This window comes from Camelina sativa, chromosome 13 (genome assembly GCF_000633955.1).
Source record: "Camelina sativa cultivar DH55 chromosome 13, Cs, whole genome shotgun sequence".
Lineage (NCBI taxonomy): Eukaryota > Viridiplantae > Streptophyta > Magnoliopsida > Brassicales > Brassicaceae > Camelina > Camelina sativa.
In genome coordinates this window covers 21,895,529-21,912,750 of record NC_025697.1, presented here as the reverse complement: position 1 = coordinate 21,912,750, position 17,222 = coordinate 21,895,529, and the positions used below count along the sequence as shown (strand labels likewise).

At 37.0% G+C, this 17,222-nt stretch overlaps 4 protein-coding genes and 1 pseudogene across 5 annotated transcripts; 3 read left to right on the top strand and 2 right to left on the bottom strand.

The window, feature by feature from the left end:
* Positions 29–2,804, top strand: LOC104737443 (pentatricopeptide repeat-containing protein At4g02750-like). The gene has a single exon (XM_019235114.1). The coding sequence runs from the start codon at positions 282–284 to the stop codon at positions 2,610–2,612; it is 2,331 nt and encodes a 776-aa protein (XP_019090659.1). The 5' UTR covers positions 29–281; the 3' UTR covers positions 2,613–2,804.
* Positions 3,446–4,011, bottom strand: LOC104737440. The gene has a single exon (XM_010457612.2). It carries the CDS (start codon positions 3,982–3,984, stop codon positions 3,631–3,633), a length of 354 nt encoding a protein of 117 aa, XP_010455914.1. The 5' UTR covers positions 3,985–4,011; the 3' UTR covers positions 3,446–3,630.
* Positions 5,522–8,788, top strand: LOC104737438 (F-box protein SKIP17). Of its 2 annotated transcripts, none has more exons than XM_010457611.2 (12): positions 5,522–5,949; positions 6,144–6,319; positions 6,430–6,537; positions 6,973–7,083; positions 7,275–7,354; positions 7,437–7,558; positions 7,671–7,735; positions 7,824–7,896; positions 7,981–8,043; positions 8,150–8,211; positions 8,311–8,379; positions 8,472–8,788. In XM_010457611.2, the coding sequence occupies exons 1-12, from the start codon at positions 5,626–5,628 to the stop codon at positions 8,641–8,643; spliced, it is 1,425 nt and encodes a 474-aa protein (XP_010455913.1). In that variant the 5' UTR covers positions 5,522–5,625; the 3' UTR covers positions 8,644–8,788. The 2 variants fall into 2 exon arrangements, with proteins under 2 accessions (XP_010455913.1, XP_010455912.1); XM_010457610.2 differs by having other exon boundaries at positions 7,275–7,363.
* On the top strand, positions 8,961–11,528 carry LOC104738481 (annotated as a pseudogene).
* LOC104737437 (COMPASS-like H3K4 histone methylase component WDR5B) lies at positions 14,722–16,255 on the bottom strand. Its single transcript, XM_010457609.2, has 2 exons — positions 15,487–16,255; positions 14,722–15,163 (listed from the first exon to the last, which is right to left on the bottom strand). Exons 1-2 carry the CDS (start codon positions 16,180–16,182, stop codon positions 14,873–14,875), a joined length of 987 nt encoding a protein of 328 aa, XP_010455911.1. The 5' UTR covers positions 16,183–16,255; the 3' UTR covers positions 14,722–14,872.

The window sequence follows — 17,222 nt, the reverse complement described above, 5'->3', positions numbered from 1 at the left end:
TATGCCTTGATCTATATATCTGAGTTTGAACTTGTGGAGAAGGTTTTGCAATTTCTCAATCTCATCTTAATTTTTGCAGTAATCACGGACATTAAAAAATCTAATTTACATACATCAAACCCTAGCATGAATCAATAATTAGTTTCAGTTGAATCGCTTATTTGTTACACATGTCAAGAGACCCTTCGATTATTAGGCAGTAATTTTTTTTTATAACTTTACACCAATAGTATTAAAACTTTTGTTGTGTGGTAAATCCACTGAGACGACGATCTTCAGAAATGCAAATTCAGTTATATCGCGCTCTTTCATGGCGAACTCAGCAGCAACGTACATACTTGAATGGACTCAAAAGAAGAAGATGCATCGCAAACATTGCATCGAGAAGTACTCAAACCCAAATCCAGAAACCACCGCATAGCAAACCCCCCACTAAATCTGGAGACTCGGATATCAAGGAGTGGAACGTAGCTATAAGCAGCTACATGCGTACGGGAAGGTGCAGCGAAGCGCTTCGTGTCTTTAACCGTATGCCCAGGTGGAGCTCCGTTTCTTATAACGCCATGATCTCTGGGTACTTGAGAAACGGCGAGTTTGAACGCGCCCGGATGTTGTTCGACGAAATGCCTGAACCGGATTTAGTCTCATGGAATGTGATGATCAAAGGGTATGTTAGGAATAGGAATCTTGGGAAAGCAAGGGAGTTGTTTGATAGAATGCCTGAGAGGGATGTTTGTTCTTGGAATACAATGTTGTCGGGATACGCTCAGAACGGGTGTGTTGATGATGCAAGGAAGGTTTTTGATCGAATGCCTGAGAAGAACGACGTATCTTGGAATGCATTGCTCTCTGCTTATGTTCAGAACAGTCAAATGAAGGAAGCTTGTGTGTTGTTTGAGTCAAGGAAGAATAATTGGGCATTAGTTTCGTGGAACTGTTTGCTTGGTGGATTTGTTAAGAAGAAACAGATTGTTGAGGCAAGACAGTTTTTTGATAGTATGAAGGTGAGGGATGTGGTCTCTTGGAATACGATCATCACTGGTTATGCACAGAACGGGAAAATAGATGAGGCGAGACAACTGTTTGATGAGTCTCCTGTTCAAGATGTCTTTACATGGACAGCAATGGTGTCAGGATATATACAAAACCAAATGGTGGAAGAAGCTAGAGAATTATTCGACAAGATGCCAGAGAGAAACGAAGTGTCATGGAATGCCATGCTTGCAGGATATGTGCAGGGCGAGAGAATGGAGATGGCAAAGGAACTGTTTGATGTTATGCCTTGTAGAAACGTTAGTACATGGAACACAATGATTACTCGATATGCTCAGTGTGGAAAAATTTCTGAAGCTAAAAGCTTTTTTGATAAAATGCCAAAGAGAGATCCGGTCTCTTGGGCCGCTATGATTGCAGGGTATTCGCAAAGCGGACATAGCTATGAAGCTCTGGGTTTGTTTGTACAAATGGAGAGAGAGGGAGGTAGACTGAATCGCTCTTCGTTTTCATCTGCTCTAAGCACATGTGCAGACGTTGTTGCTCTTGAGCTCGGGAAGCAATTGCATGGACGATTGGTTAAAGGTGGGTATGAGACTGGCTGCTTTGTTGGGAATGCACTTTTGTTGATGTATTGCAAATGTGGAAGCATAGAAGAAGCGTATGACTTGTTTAAGGAAATGGATGGAAAGGACATTGTCTCTTGGAACACAATGATTGCAGGTTATTCAAGGCACGGGTTCGGAGAAGAGGCTTTAATGTTCTTTGAGGCGATGAAGAGAGAAGGAATGAAGCCAGATGATGCTACCTTGGTTGCGGTATTATCTGCGTGCAGTCACACAGGACTTGTTGAAAAAGGCAGGCAATACTTCTATACGATGACTCAAGACTATGGCGTAACACCTAACTCGCAACACTACGCTTGCATGGTCGATCTTCTAGGTCGAGCTGGGCTTCTAGACGAAGCTCAAAATCTAATGAAGAACATGCCCTTTGAGCCAGACGCTGCTATTTGGGGAACTCTACTCGGTGCAAGCAGAGTCCATGGAAACACAGAGCTAGCTGAAACAGCTGCAGATAAGATTTTTGCAATGGAGCCTGAAAATTCCGGTATGTATGTTCTTCTCTCTAATCTATACGCTTCTTCGGGTCGATGGGGAGATGTAAGTAAACTACGAGTGAGAATGCGGGATAAAGGGGTGAAGAAAGTTCCAGGGTACAGTTGGATTGAGATTCAGAACAAAACTCATACTTTCTCGGTTGTGGATGAGTTTCATCCTGAGAAAGACAAGATCTATGTGTTTTTGGAGGATCTGGAGTTGAGAATCAAGAGAGCAGGGTATGTTTCAAAAACGAGTGTGGTTCTTCATGATGTGGAAGAAGAAGAGAAGGAGCGTATGGTTCGGTACCATAGCGAGAGACTGGCTGTAGCGTATGGATTAATGCATGTGCCTTCAGGGAGACCGATCCGTGCGATAAAGAATCTGCGCGTGTGTGAGGATTGTCACAATGCCATCAAGTATATGGCGAAAATCACAGGGAGATTGATTATTTTGAGGGATAATAACAGGTTTCACCATTTTAAGGATGGTTCATGCTCTTGCGGAGACTACTGGTGAAGTTATGATGATTTTATTTCATCTTGATTCAATATAAATATTGACCAATTAGAAAAGGAAAGTGATCCTTTCACCAGTGGTGTAAGCAAATTGGGTAACCTTTTCCTTAACTTAGTAGTACATGAATCTGTCACCTTACATGTTACAAATCAATGTAACTGATTGATTGTTAACTTCTAATGTAGATCACACATGTGCTTATATATTTGAAAATCAATTTCATCAATCCATTGTTAGTTTGCGAAATAATCATTACATCTATTATCATTTCCAACTCAAATTTGCATTGACACAAAAGTATTACATTTTCTTCCCATAATTATTATCATTGNAGTGTGGTTCTTCATGATGTGGAAGAAGAAGAGAAGGAGCGTATGGTTCGGTACCATAGCGAGAGACTGGCTGTAGCGTATGGATTAATGCATGTGCCTTCAGGGAGACCGATCCGTGCGATAAAGAATCTGCGCGTGTGTGAGGATTGTCACAATGCCATCAAGTATATGGCGAAAATCACAGGGAGATTGATTATTTTGAGGGATAATAACAGGTTTCACCATTTTAAGGATGGTTCATGCTCTTGCGGAGACTACTGGTGAAGTTATGATGATTTTATTTCATCTTGATTCAATATAAATATTGACCAATTAGAAAAGGAAAGTGATCCTTTCACCAGTGGTGTAAGCAAATTGGGTAACCTTTTCCTTAACTTAGTAGTACATGAATCTGTCACCTTACATGTTACAAATCAATGTAACTGATTGATTGTTAACTTCTAATGTAGATCACACATGTGCTTATATATTTGAAAATCAATTTCATCAATCCATTGTTAGTTTGCGAAATAATCATTACATCTATTATCATTTCCAACTCAAATTTGCATTGACACAAAAGTATTACATTTTCTTCCCATAATTATTATCATTGTTTATCAAAGTTCAAACATAAAATAAAATACATATATTAAAAAAAAAAAAAGCAATAATCTTTCATACATCTCGACTAGCCACGATGATTATTAATGCTCATCATCTTCTTCATCATCTTCTTCATCATATAACGTATCCAAAATATCCTGAGCGGACGAAGAGTCTGACCCGATGAGCCGGTCTAGCTTCTCATCACTCCAGCAACTTGTCGGTTGTGACTTACGGCGATCTTTAGATTTGTGGCCAGACTTGATAGCCGGCGACACGTGGCAATTACTGTACTTGGACCGCTCACTTACTCCGATGATGTTTGACTGGCTGGTAGTAGATGATGACACTTTGACTCCATTAGCTGGTGGTGGGTTTGTTGGTCGCGGATCAAAGCCCCGCGGATGAATCATTCCCGTCCTTATGACGTTTTGCTGACGACCTTCATTCTTCATGTTTGCTTCTTGAGACTTTATGAATTGAGGAACTTACACTGTCTTGTTATATATATGATTAATTGAGGAGCATACTTAGATATGTTTGGGCATCAAGAAAATGAGAATAGTCAAACATGCTTGTCGACCAAGATAAATTAATAGTTATCTTCTCTGCCTTCCTATTTGCTTTTGTCGGCACTCAAAAAAGTCTGTTCAAAAAACATTGTCGTTTGCTTTTCGTAATTTAGTCGACTTTTTAAGGATTTATATATGTAAAATTGTTATATAGGTTCTAAATCCTAAAAAACTATTGGTAGTCTCTTCTAGTGTTTTATAAAAACTTTTCAGAAAATATTAGAGATTACCAATATTTTCATTTTGATGTGGATATAATCTTAGCCATTAGAGACACTTATCTTTTTTTCCAAAAAAAATATTGGTAGTCTCTAGTAAACAAATATGAGATTCAGTTGGATAAAAAATGAGTAATGGACATTGTAGATGCTAAAAACCACAATCTTATGAACTTAGTTGGTAAAATAGGATTCAAGGGATTTAGGGTCAGACTTTCAATAAAAAATCAATAAGAATAGCGAATGAAATGACGAACTAGATTTGTATTAATGTTTTAGTCGGAAAATTACAATGTGTTCTTTTACATCATATCTCGAGATATTTATATCGAAGAGCTCCAACGAGGATCCCTGGATTTGCTCCGATGATATCGCTCCGTTCGTCCGCGATCTCTTCAACTCACCCCGAGATCCTCTCGGCCATCCGACTCAGCACCGTTCCTTAGCCAGCTGACATTCTCTGGGCCTTTCTAAAGCCCACCATGAACCCACAAAACCCTATTTAATAGACATTACATACGGGACTTTGATCGGTGAAACCCAACACCAACATACATCAAACCTGAGACAAAGCAATACATGCGGTGTTGTATAACAATAATTATAAATACATTTGAATGTGTTAAGTAATTTTTAAAAATACAAAAATAAAATTAAAAAGTTGTTATTCGAACATGTAATTCAGATGTAAGTTTGATCTATAGCTAACTCAGTATGTTTATAAACTAAAAGTGGTAATTTGTGTTATATTTATCTAAAATGTTGGATTAATTTGGATCCATCATAGATTAAATATTAGTACGATGATCTAAAGAGTATGAATGGTGACAACGGTTCATGCGGACAAATCCGTCAGCGGTTTAGTCCACCCTAGAACGAAAAACAGACCACTGTGGACTAACTTTATTTGTACACAAAAATGGTCCGCAGTTGGTTTGCAGCGGTTTTTTTTCTATTATCTTTAAACCACACCGCTGCAGACTGTATTTAATTCGCGGTTTAATTTGCTGATGGATTTGGCCGCTTTGACCGCCGCTACAACCACTCACAAATGTTTTGAAATACCCACGTGTTTTGTTTTCTAATTTTATTTTATACATGGCAAAATCATAAATTAACACAAAAATATCTATTACGAAACGATTCACATTTATTACTTTATAAAGAATTGAAAGAACAAAAAAAAAACACACCCCGGAGGGTTTGGACTTTGGAAGGCGTAGCCATTAGTATGAAATAGTAATTAATGTGTACTTAACAAAACGATAGCGAAGAAGAGACTCTTTCAACGTTCGGTGCCACTTCCATGGATTCACCAAATCCTCCCACTCAAATCCCTAACTCGGTCCGTCCTGTTCCTGGCTCCAATCAGAGCTACGCCGATTCGATTATCTCATCGCTCCTTTTGTTTCCCGATTCCTCTCCGACCTCCATTAGCTCATCCTTCGATCGAGTCCTCGACAAAGCTCTCGCCTCCGCTTCCGTTGATGAATCCGTTCAGGATCGTCTCGTCGATCGTACTCTCGAACTCGCCTCTCTCCTCCTCGATTCCACTAAACGATGCTTCCGGAAACGAGCTTCCGTTCACAATTCCAATTCGTGGTTCCTACCCCCAGAACTCACCATCAAGGTAAAAACAAAACAAATCCGAAACTTTCTGGCAAAAATTGTGCTCTCTCTCTCTCTCTCTCTTTGTGCCTGCGTTATTGGAATGTAGAGGCCATGTTTTAGGTTTTTTGGTTCATCTAAGCAATTTAGGATATATATGTTGTTGTTGTCTTGAGTGATTTCTCATTTCTGTGTTTAAAAATGGGATTTATTCAGGTGTTTTCGATGCTTGATACAAAGTCTCTGATGCAAGCATCTGTGTGCTGCACTATGTTCAACAATTGTGCCATTGATCGTGTATGTTACTCCCACATCGACCTCACAACGGCTGCTAGATATGCTGATAAAGGAATTGTGTCTACTGTGATCAATCGGGCTGGAAGAGAACTCAGGTTCATTTTTTGTGTCTTCAAACAATCAAAACAATGTGCTTTACATTCTCTTTTTATATTTGAACTTGGTTTTTGTAAACATTTCTCAGGGTTTTTGTTTGTTGATGCAGATCCCTCAAAATTGGTCGTGTTGTTCGCGCAGCTGGATCTGATTCTCCCACGCCTTTGCTTAGCGGATCTTGTCTCTCTACACTAGCCTATAATCATGGTTTTCTTGGGTATTGGCTTCCATCATTTTGAAATTTCAATATCAATCTTGTTATAGTTACCTGCCTTGCCCAGTCTAAACTTACCTAATGGAGTTAAGGTTGAGAAACGAACATGTAGAAATAAGGTTATAGTTTTTATAGATAGGAAACATCCCAAGACAATATCAACATACCCTCTTAATTTTTGAAACTCATTTGTTTATGGCTAATGCCGTAGGTGGAAAAACCTCGAAACCAAGAATCAAGCCTGAGATCGATCTAGAGAAAATTCTATTATTTATTTATATCTTGAAATCTTGTCCTTCGGTTGTGCATTTGAAAGTGATTCAGAATCTCTATCATACAGAGAAAATGGTTTCACTGGTTTGTATTTTGAGAAAATGTTGTTCTATATCATGTGCACTTATTCTTCTAACTTGGTATTTTCTTTCTTCCTTCAAATAGGAGTCGCTTGAGAAACCTTCGGCTTTACAATCTCAGACCAATAAAATACAGGTCCTTATGCAATGCGTTGTCAGTTTGCCCAAACATCACTGATCTGAGAATTGTTGGATTGTAAGTTGTAGCTTGTTTATTTTGAATTTCAGCAATGTTTCCATTTCTATTTTTTTTTTCCCTATGTCCAGAGGTTTCATATTGTCATCTTCTATGCTTTCTTTAATGTCTGTCCAGTGTCCACTTTCAGTTCTGCTAATTCCGTAGACAACGTTTTCTCATGTTTTATTATCACGTGTTTTATGTGACAGGTATAACCTTACTGAAGAGCTATTTAACTCGCTGACAATAAAATGCCGCTTCATAGAACACCTGTTCTTAGAGACCTATGGTTATCCACGTAAATCCTTTCCACTGTGAAGCTTTCCTTCTGTTACTTCCAAGTTTGCTCAAGCTCACCTATTGTGTGACAGGTACGTTAGAGACTAAAACAGGATCATCATTGATAGACTTTGTGGCCAACTGTCCCAACTTAACTTCTCTAACTCTCATACGTTTTGGACTAACCGATGAATGGGCCCGAAATCTTGTTGAGGTATGAATCCTTTTTTTTTTTTTTTTTTCTGTTGCGTCTTCTCTCTTCATTTGGTATCACCTAATCTATGATTTTACAAAACCTAAAAAAAAAATTTGGATGTTATTTGCAGAGTTCTCGTAAACTGAAGTACCTGAATTTGGCCAGATCACCTACAATCAAAGGTCGTTTTTTGAGGTAAAAATACCAAAATATCAAGAGCAAAAATTCTCTTTAGGTCTTTTTATTAGCAAAATCTCACATAGGAAGAAAATATTGTTGGTAGGGAGTTGGGACTTAGCTGCAAAGATCCTCCACTCAAGACTCTAATATTGCGTAACTGTCCTAAACTACAGGAGGTAAAAGATTTAGCATGAACAAGTTTTTGGTTGTTTCTTCAGTATTGGTCTGACACTCACTGATAACTGACCTTGATATTTCAGAAAGAGGTGTTGGAATTCTGTAACTCGATACTCGCAGGGAACTTCAAATCCATTCGTCACATTGTAAGTTCTTATGGAATTATGCCAAATTCTGTAAATACAAGGTGTATAAATGACGTGGTTTACTCTTAATCGGCTTCTTTTTCTTGGTTCATTTACTCTTTAATAGGATGTTTCAAGTAACCGCGGCTTAGTTTCTTCAGTGAGGGGCAAGAGATGTAACAAACCAACGTAACCGATTGATCTTTCATTTTCTATTATTTTATTTAGATAGTTAACAGTTTATGACTTAGAAACGTACTAATGAGTTGCTTATTCCCTATATTGTAGTTTTCCACTGGAGAGGCTGAAAGAAGAAAAATCAGATGTCACATTTGTCGCAGAATTTCCAATGACAAGGTTTTCATCGGTTACCATGAAACAGGCTTTAAATATAATCATTTGATTCACAATTAATTGAAATCAAAATGTGTCTGTAAATTTCATTACAGTTCAAAAAAGCTCTACGATGACGAAGAGTTGAGGCTGATAGAGATGATGGATGCTGACGACGATGAAGTGGATGACGATGATGATTCGGATGATGACTCGGAAGACGGATCGGATGAGGATGAGTCAGATGATGATGTGGGTATGGGCTTTCATGAAGAATATTTGTTATGATGATTGTTGTTAAATCGTCAGTTTTTATTATTGATCATTTGAGCTTAGTTCCACGGGAAGCTCTTCGTTTCTGTCTCCTCGATATTTATTTGAACTACGAAATTATTAAACGAGTTAGAAAAATGTGACATTGTCGGTTAAATTATGATATGATTTTTTGATGAATTAAAGATTAAAACAATAATGGAGGTTTACTAATAAAAAAACCAAAAAAAAGATATAAATTAAATCCAAAATAATCCCAAAATTTAACATATGAATCACTCTGCAACACGTGCCAAACTCGCTCTCCTGTGAACTAAAAACGTTACTTGTTCATGGATACTCCAAACCCTAAGCGACCTCGCCATGATGTTTCCTCCTCTCCCATCCAAAACCCTGACTCTGATCCAGATTTCAACCAGAGCGACTTCGATTCGACCATCTCCTCTTTCCTTTTGCTCCCTGATTCGCCTGATTTGACTTCTATCGGTAGCTCCTTCGATCGAGTGCTAGGTCAAGTTCTCGTCTCTGCTTCAGAAGCTTCCGGTGATGATTCCGTTCAGGATCGTCTCATCGATCGTGCTGGCAAACTCGCCTTTCTTCTTCTCGAATCTACCAAACGCTTCTCCCGGATGCGCGCTTCTCTTTACAATTACAACTCTTGGCCCCTTCCTCATGATCTCACCATTAACGTAACGAATCTAAAACCTCTGCTTATTGAATCTATAATTGTAGCTTTTAGGGTTCTATTTCTTGGTTACTACGCAATATTTTTGAGGAATTCTCAAATCACTACTGATCAGACACAATCTAAAGATCTCCGTTCTGACAAAGTGATACGTCAGAATCTTTTATGTATGCTTTACTCACGTACTGTGTTTACAATTTGCATAAATAAATTTTAGGTGTTTTCGATGCTCGATACAAAATCTCTGATGCAAGCTTCGGCATGTTGCACTATGTTCCGCAAATGCTCTAAAGACCCTTTATGTTACTCTCACATTGACTTGAAAATGGGTGGCAAACGCGTTTATGATGAGATTGTGTGTAGTATGATCCATAAGGCTGGAAAGGAACTTAGGTGTGTAACATTATATTCTGTTTGCATTATGGGCAGCTACCTTCTCCTAATATTTCTTACATTTTTTATTATTCTGCATTTGTGTTTATGTTATCATCTCTTGTGGTTTCCTTTGTACATGAAGATCACTTAAACTCGGCCGTGTTATATCTTCACGCAAAGGATCTACCTTCACGAGATCTTGTCTTGCCTCAGTAATTCTTAATCATGGGTTTAACGGGTAATTTTTTATGATAATTACCAATTGTGATATTGTTTGAATCTGATTGTCCAAATCTGATCATCTGATTGGTATTATTTCTCTTTATCCATTCAAACAGTGGTCTCTTGACAAGCCTACAACTTTACAATCTCGTATCCACAGGAACCAAGTCCTTATGCGATATGTTATCAGTCTGTCCAAATCTCACTGAACTCAAGATTGCTAATTTGTAAGTTATTTTTGGGGCGCCTGCCTGCATATAGCTTTTGAGTTTCATGAATTTTCCAATATCTCATTGTTACTTTGCCATTGTTAAAGTGATAGGACACAAATCCTAGAGCAAATATTAAAGACGCTCACTAGAAACCCTCGCTTGATAATACAGCGCCTGTTAATACAGAACAATATCGACTTTCCTCCTGCATCAGGTAACTAAACTTGCTCGACTGTGAAATTTTATTCCTCTCTAGCTAGTTCCTCCTTGGTTGGCTCAAGCTTATACAATGAGTGTGGCAGGTTTATCATGTTCAACCGTTGAGGCATTTGTTACCTCCTGTCCCAGCTTAACTTGGCTAACGCTTGTAGGTTTTAAACTAAAGGAAGTAACAGTCCGAAAACTTGCTGAGGTATGGTTTCGTTTAGTTTTTTTTCTTTTGATATTTCTTCTCTCTTTTCATTTAGGTTTAATGGTTTATGAAACAATTGAAATGCTTTTACAGGGTTTTCCTAAACTTACGCACATGAATCTGTCTAGAACGCCTGAAATCAGCGGTCGGTTTTTGAGGTTCGTGTTGAATACTCAAAACTAATCACGATATCTTTTGAGTGTCAAAATACATGAATCTTTCTGACGAATACTTTGATGGTTAGGGATTTGAGAATTCGTTGCAGAGAGCCTCCACTCAAGACTCTAATACTGCGTGATTGTCCTTCTTTAGATGAGGTTAGTATAAACACACAATTATGTTTACAACTTTTCATCTAGTATTTATTTTATTACTATGTCTCAATTCCTATGTTTCTGAAAAGCATCTCGATATGTGTGTATATATATATATATATATCCAGAGAGAAATAGGGTATTTCTTGGATGCGCTTCTCAACGGACACTTCATATTCATTCGGCACATTGTAAGTTGCTATGCATTTTTATCTCTCACTTACGTCTTCGATCATGTATGCTAGTCTTCTATCTCATTCACAACTTTGAAATTGAATATATATTATTTCAGAAGGAAAAACAAATAAGAAATGATTAGAATTTTCAGAAGTCATTACAATTAAACATCTTCCTTGATTTTCTCAAATAGGACTTAACAAGCCATGTTGGTGGAGGCGAGGAAGTTACCATATCAAAGTAACTATTTAGTCTCTGAATTTTTTTTTTTTTTTTTTAAATATCACAACTATGCGTACTAATGACACAAATTTTATTGTTGTTCTCTGTGTGTGTGCGTGATGTAGGGATATGATAAAGAAGCTGAAAGAAGAAAGATCAGGTGTCAAAATTATAGACAAAACTGTTTCTTATTATTTGCGGTTTAGTTAAATAATAATCGTTAACAAATCCTTGAGAGTTTTGTAGTGGTAAGTAGTTTGGTTGTAAATTCAGATCATAAGACTTCATGGACATATTAAACTTCCTTTTTCGTAATTAATCTTTAAAGTAAAGGGAAACAGCAATGCTTGAACAAAAAAGCTAAGCTAACATTCAATACAAGTTCTCTAATAAGTACTCTTTTCTACAAATTAATTAGCTCAATGAGATTCATAGTGAAAAATATATATTAGGCATGTTTTATTCTGATATGGATTGACACTAACTAGGAAAATCAAAAAATTAGTATCCAAAGTTGACATACGGCTGATACCGATCCCATCACACCACCCATGTCAGCCTCCGGTACCATTCTCCTCGTTCGTGCTGCTGGATTATGGGATCTATGTCATCGGTGGAATCATTAAACGAAACCCAACTTGGCAAGTTTGGCTTCTTGACTACCTTTCCCTCACGTGGCGCCGCCTCCGGGATATGAGAGTGGCTCACTCTTCTGCAGCTGCAAATGTTGTAGACGGGAAGATTTACGTGTTTGGAGGCTGCAATGAGGTTGATTCCTCGGACTGGGCTGAGGTTTTCGATCCTGATCTCTCGTACACTATGAAGGTTTTTATACTCGGTTTCTGTCAATCTATGAAACTTGTGAGTTCAAGTTCGTAGCATGAACCTTATATATGTTTTCTTTTGGGTTTGTTACTTTTCTAGTACATTTTTGAAACATAATTAGAAAAGTAGTACTAATACTATTCAAAATTGGTAAAAGAGGAAACATGAAATAGAGGTGAAGTGAGATAGAAACTTGTATGGGGTAGAGGTTGTTGGAGAAGATTACGAAAAGCGGCTGGGATATCTCTCCAAACTTTTTTTTTTAAAGATTTTTTATTCTTCATTATATGCCCCTTCAATCTAAAAACTAAAATACTAATCAATAAAAATTTATTTTTAAAATTTATTCAGATAAAAAATCTATATCTTTTTCTTTACAATTTGATATGCATTTTGTTTGATGATTTTATTTGATAATGTAAAATATTTTTAAAATATTTTTGTATCCGTACACATTATTAAGTGTACAGATGTCTGTACACATACATAAAAAATTATGTTTTTTTCTTTATTATTTGATATGCATTTTGTTTGATAATTTTAAATATATTTCATATTTTTTTTATTTGTACAATTTAGTAGGTGTAAAGATATAATCCGAACATCGCATTATGTGTACTATATATATATATATATATATATATATATATTCGTACATCTCATTTAGTGTACAATGTATTTGTACAGCTAAGATAGTATACAATGTGCTTGTTCGTTTGGTTGACGCAGGTACCTGCGGCTGCGGCAGACGCATGTATGTTTGTTCGTTTGCTTGTCACAGGTACCTGCGTCAAGACGCTGCGGCAAACGCTGCAACCCGCGTCTAACATTTTTAAACGTTGTTTCGATTCAGCGATTTAAAACGTAAACGCAGCCGCTGCCGCATCCATAGCCGCCTGCGTCAACCAAACGGACAAGCCCAATATATATGTATATATTGTATACAATCTTATAAATTTAGTATTTGTAATAAGAGAAATATATGTTTTTTTTACTATTTCTATAATAGAAAAGAAGCAAGATAGATGAGAGAGTGGAGTCGAGTGTACGGATGTAAAATTACAAATTGGCAATTGCACAAAAAGACATTCGTACAATTTGTTAGGTGTACAGAAAAATACACATATTTTAGTTGTACGGATTTATATATACATATATATGTTACAATTCAAATATACGTCTGTACACTAAATGAGTGTACGGATTAAAATGTGTGTACAGATCATTACATCTGTACACTTAATAAGTTGTACGGTTTAAACCATCAACATGTTAAATAGATTCAAACTATCCAACAATATTTGTGTACGTTTTTAATGATTTCAAATAAAATGTATATATGTTTATATATCTGTAATTATAAAAGTTGTATGAATATATTTGTATATTTACTAAGTTGTAAGAACAAAAATATTGTCCAAAAAACATTAATTTTCTGTGTAAATAGGTTATATAAAATTAAAATTGCTAATAATTGTTGAAAGTTATAATAGCACAGTGGTTAAAGCTGTTCAATTTACTACAGTGTTGTGGGTTCAAACCACATTAGATGTTAATTTTTAAAATTTGTTTAAATTAGGGGATAAAATTGTAATTACCCTTGTGGCTTCTTCTTCCCAGCGAAACCCTAACGCCGCAGCCGATGGCTGTAATTTTTTTTCTTTTTCTTATAGTTTTCTCTTTAAAGTTAAGCAAAATTCATAAATCTATCATTAACTTAGAAATTTATAACCTAATCCGATGTTTAACATGGTTTTTCTCTTGGTATCAGTCATTTTCAAAGAGGAATGGAAGAAAAGTGATTGTAAACAAAAAAAATAAGATTGAATTATTGAAGAAAAGATCATGAGATGAAAATTAGTTTGTTGAAGAAAGTGATGGATCAAGAGATAGAAGAAGAACAAAGCTTGCTCATTTGGGATTTAAAGGAGGAGTATTTAATCTTTCTCAATTAAACTTTTGTGATCTGTTATTTTGGCAAATTGTGTAATCATGAATGAATGAGAGAAATCATTATCTTTGGCTTGGTGTAGCGGAGAAGACGATTAAAACATAAAAAACAAAGAAAGAAAAAGTTTTATTTTATGTAAATTATTTGTAAAATACTCAGTGGCATGACATGTAATTTCAAATGTTATTGAATGGCAAAAAAAAGAATGAAACTGAGCCAAATAGTGGTCAACGTGGTTTCTTATAATTATAAATAGTAAATGTACTAGTTTTCTAATTATGTTTTGAAAATGGACTAAAACCCCAAATAGCTCTTTTTTTTTTTCTGTCTCAACCTAGTATTGCTCCCGCTTCCTCACATCTGCTCGTTAAGCCAACTTTGCATCAAATGGTTCGAAGGCCATAATATAGCGCAAAACTTATCTGTAAGATAAAGTATATATTTAGACTTTCAATTTGTTTCAGTCAGCCTTTTTGAGATAGTTTCTCTCTTGTTGGTAATATTTGCAACGCTTGGTGACTAAGTAATTCTACTCTTGAATTCGTTTTGGAGCTAGCTGGTTCATGTCATGTGCTTCCCCAAACATTCATTGGATCCATCTTTCTGCAAACCCCAACTTCCTCGTAGTTTTCTCAACAAAGATTCTTTTAGGAGAACTTAATAAAAAAAAAGGTTTTAATACGGCGAGGAGAACACCATAGAATAAGAATACTCATCAACTTGCAAGAGATTTACATCCCATTCCGAAACACCAAAATAACGTGTAACAACAAATCAGTTATAAGCAATCTTAACTATTCTTGTTTCCATAGTTTCCTTACATATATACACATAGTTCTAAGCAATTTCTCAAGCATCCTGTTTCCAAATCCTGATAGTTTTATCCATATGATTACCAGATGAAGCTATCTCGTTCTGACCCGGATGGCAACTCACTGAGATCACTGCGTCCGTGTGGCCTTCTAGTCTCTGCAGTATATTTTTCTGCTGAAGATCCCACAGATACACGCACTTGTCCTCTGATCCACTCACGATGTACTTCCCATTCGTTACAGAAAACGCCGATATGATACAGAATACTTTGTTGGTATGTCCTGTGTACACTTTAAGAAACTTCCCCGTCGCATAGTTCGACAGCTTCTGTTGGTTTTTATCCCACATTGTACAAAAACAAATCAATCCATTAGTAGTAACTAGCATTACAAGAGAATGTACTAGTCAGTCTCACATTCAATTTGTTCTGTATCAAAATGTTCTCAAGATCAGCAAATAACACAAATGCAAGAAACCCATTACTTCTACTGTATCAAAAAATGTTCTCAAGATCAACCAAATGCAAGAATCCATCAAAAGACTAGACGACAATAGTCAGAGTCTTAACTTCTTTGTTCATATCTCAAATCAAACACGATGCAAACCAATAATATATCAAGATTAAAGCAACAAGAAGTTTAAGAACTTACGAGAGTGCTATCGAGAGTAGCAACGAGTATAAACTTCCCATTAGGCGAGAACTTGGCGAAAGAAACAGCAGGAGTCTTATCATCGATAAGAGTCTTCAAGCAAGTTCCTTCAGTAGCATCCCAAATCTTGCAAGAACCATCATGACTTCCCGAAACAATCAACGATCCATCCCGATTGAAATGCACACTCGTGATCGGCATCGAATGAGCTTTAATCATCCTAACACACTTGCCAGTTTTAACCTCCCAAATCCGAATCGTCTCGTCATAAGAACCAGACACAATCAAATTCGACGGAGGATTGAAATTAACACAGAAGACAAAGTTCGTATGACCTCTAAGAACCTTGAGACACTCATACGGAGACCTAGCGTCCCAGATTCGAAGCGTGCAATCGTCAGAAGCAGAGCAAGTGTAATGCGAATCAGAAGACCAAGCTAGATCGGAGATACCACTAGAGTGACCTTCGTAACGGTGGATGAGAGAGTAATTCGTAGCTGACCAGAGAATCATGGTTTTGTCTACGGAAGCGGAGGCGAGAAGGTTGCCGTCGTTGGAGAATTTTACGCATGAGATCGCCGCCGTGTGACCTTCTAGGGTTTTCAGGTGACGGTATGGTTTATACATCGGAACGTTTCCGCTTCCTCCTGCGTTACCGGCTCCTCCGTTACCCGCTCCGTTACCGCCGCTTGCCATCGCCGTCTCTCGTCGTCGGATTAACCAAATATCTCAGTGAAGACGTTTCAGAAGCGTACTACAATGTATACATTCGGTTCGGTTTGGATGTTGTATCGATTTTGATAAATCATGCTAGGGGCTCAAATTGGTTCGGTTCAGGTTGGGTTATTGTTTGTACCACGATTAAAACTGAAATTATATTTAGTTAATTTGGTTCAATTATAATTTACTATACGATTTTTGATATTGTTTTTGGTTTAGTTGGTTCGATGCCAATTACTGGCTTCAGTATAGCTGGTTTGATTTCGGTTTGATTATTCTCGGTTCAATTCGATTTTTTTTTTTTTAATGCCAACTAATAGGTGTTTGAAATCAAGAGCTTGGCAAGATTGTATCCAAACATCTGTGATTTGTGAATGAAAAACTGAACTGAGCTAAACCCATTGATGACTGTGTTTTTTTTTTTTTTGAATATAATGTTAAATTAGATTCAAAGAAAAAATAACGTTGGTATAACTAGTGCATCGTATATTTGATTACAGAAGCTAAAAATTGAGATGGAAAAAGAGAACCACAGATCACCGCCTAGTGCTCAACCATAAGAGCAAGCCCTCGTCATACCGTCGGTCACCCAGTTGCTGAAGAGCTAAGAGTTGATTTCGAATCTCTTTTTCGATGCGCTTAACTAGATGGCATGCAATTGTAGGAGATTCGCCATGTCGTCTTCTGTTGCGTTCCCACCACAGAGAATGAACCACAATCTGAAAAGTATACCGGGTGAGGTAACCTTGAAGTCTATTTTGCTGATTGCCTGAAGTGAGGTGAAGGATTGTTTGTCAGTCTGTTGAATATTGATTCTTGAATATGCCTTGAGCAATAGCTACCCACACTCCAGAAGAATAGCTGCAAGAGAAAAAAGGTGATCCCTAGTCTCCAAACAGCGCGTACACAGAACACAATTCCCTGAGTTTCCCCTGTTCCACCGTATCATTTTGTCACCCGTGGATAAACGGTCTTGAATCGCCAAACATAAGCAGAATGCATACTTAGGGATCGCA

Excerpts from the sequence above, each read along its gene's own strand:
- LOC104737438 (XM_010457610.2), top strand. The coding sequence starts at position 5,626 with ATGGATTCACCAAATCCTCCCACTCAAATCCCTAACTCGGTCCGTCCT. Across the intron at positions 8,044-8,149 it reads TCAAATCCATTCGTCACATT|GATGTTTCAAGTAACCGCGG; the intron begins GTAAGTTCTTAT and ends ACTCTTTAATAG. Across the intron at positions 8,212-8,310 it reads AAGAGATGTAACAAACCAAC|TTTTCCACTGGAGAGGCTGA; the intron begins GTAACCGATTGA and ends CCTATATTGTAG.
- LOC104737440 (XM_010457612.2), bottom strand. The coding sequence starts at position 3,984 with ATGAAGAATGAAGGTCGTCAGCAAAACGTCATAAGGACGGGAATGATT.
- LOC104737443 (XM_019235114.1), top strand. The coding sequence starts at position 282 with ATGCAAATTCAGTTATATCGCGCTCTTTCATGGCGAACTCAGCAGCAA.
- LOC104737437 (XM_010457609.2), bottom strand. The coding sequence starts at position 16,182 with ATGGCAAGCGGCGGTAACGGAGCGGGTAACGGAGGAGCCGGTAACGCA. Across the intron at positions 15,164-15,486 it reads CTACTCTCGATAGCACTCTC|AAGCTGTCGAACTATGCGAC; the intron begins GTAAGTTCTTAA and ends AAAAACCAACAG.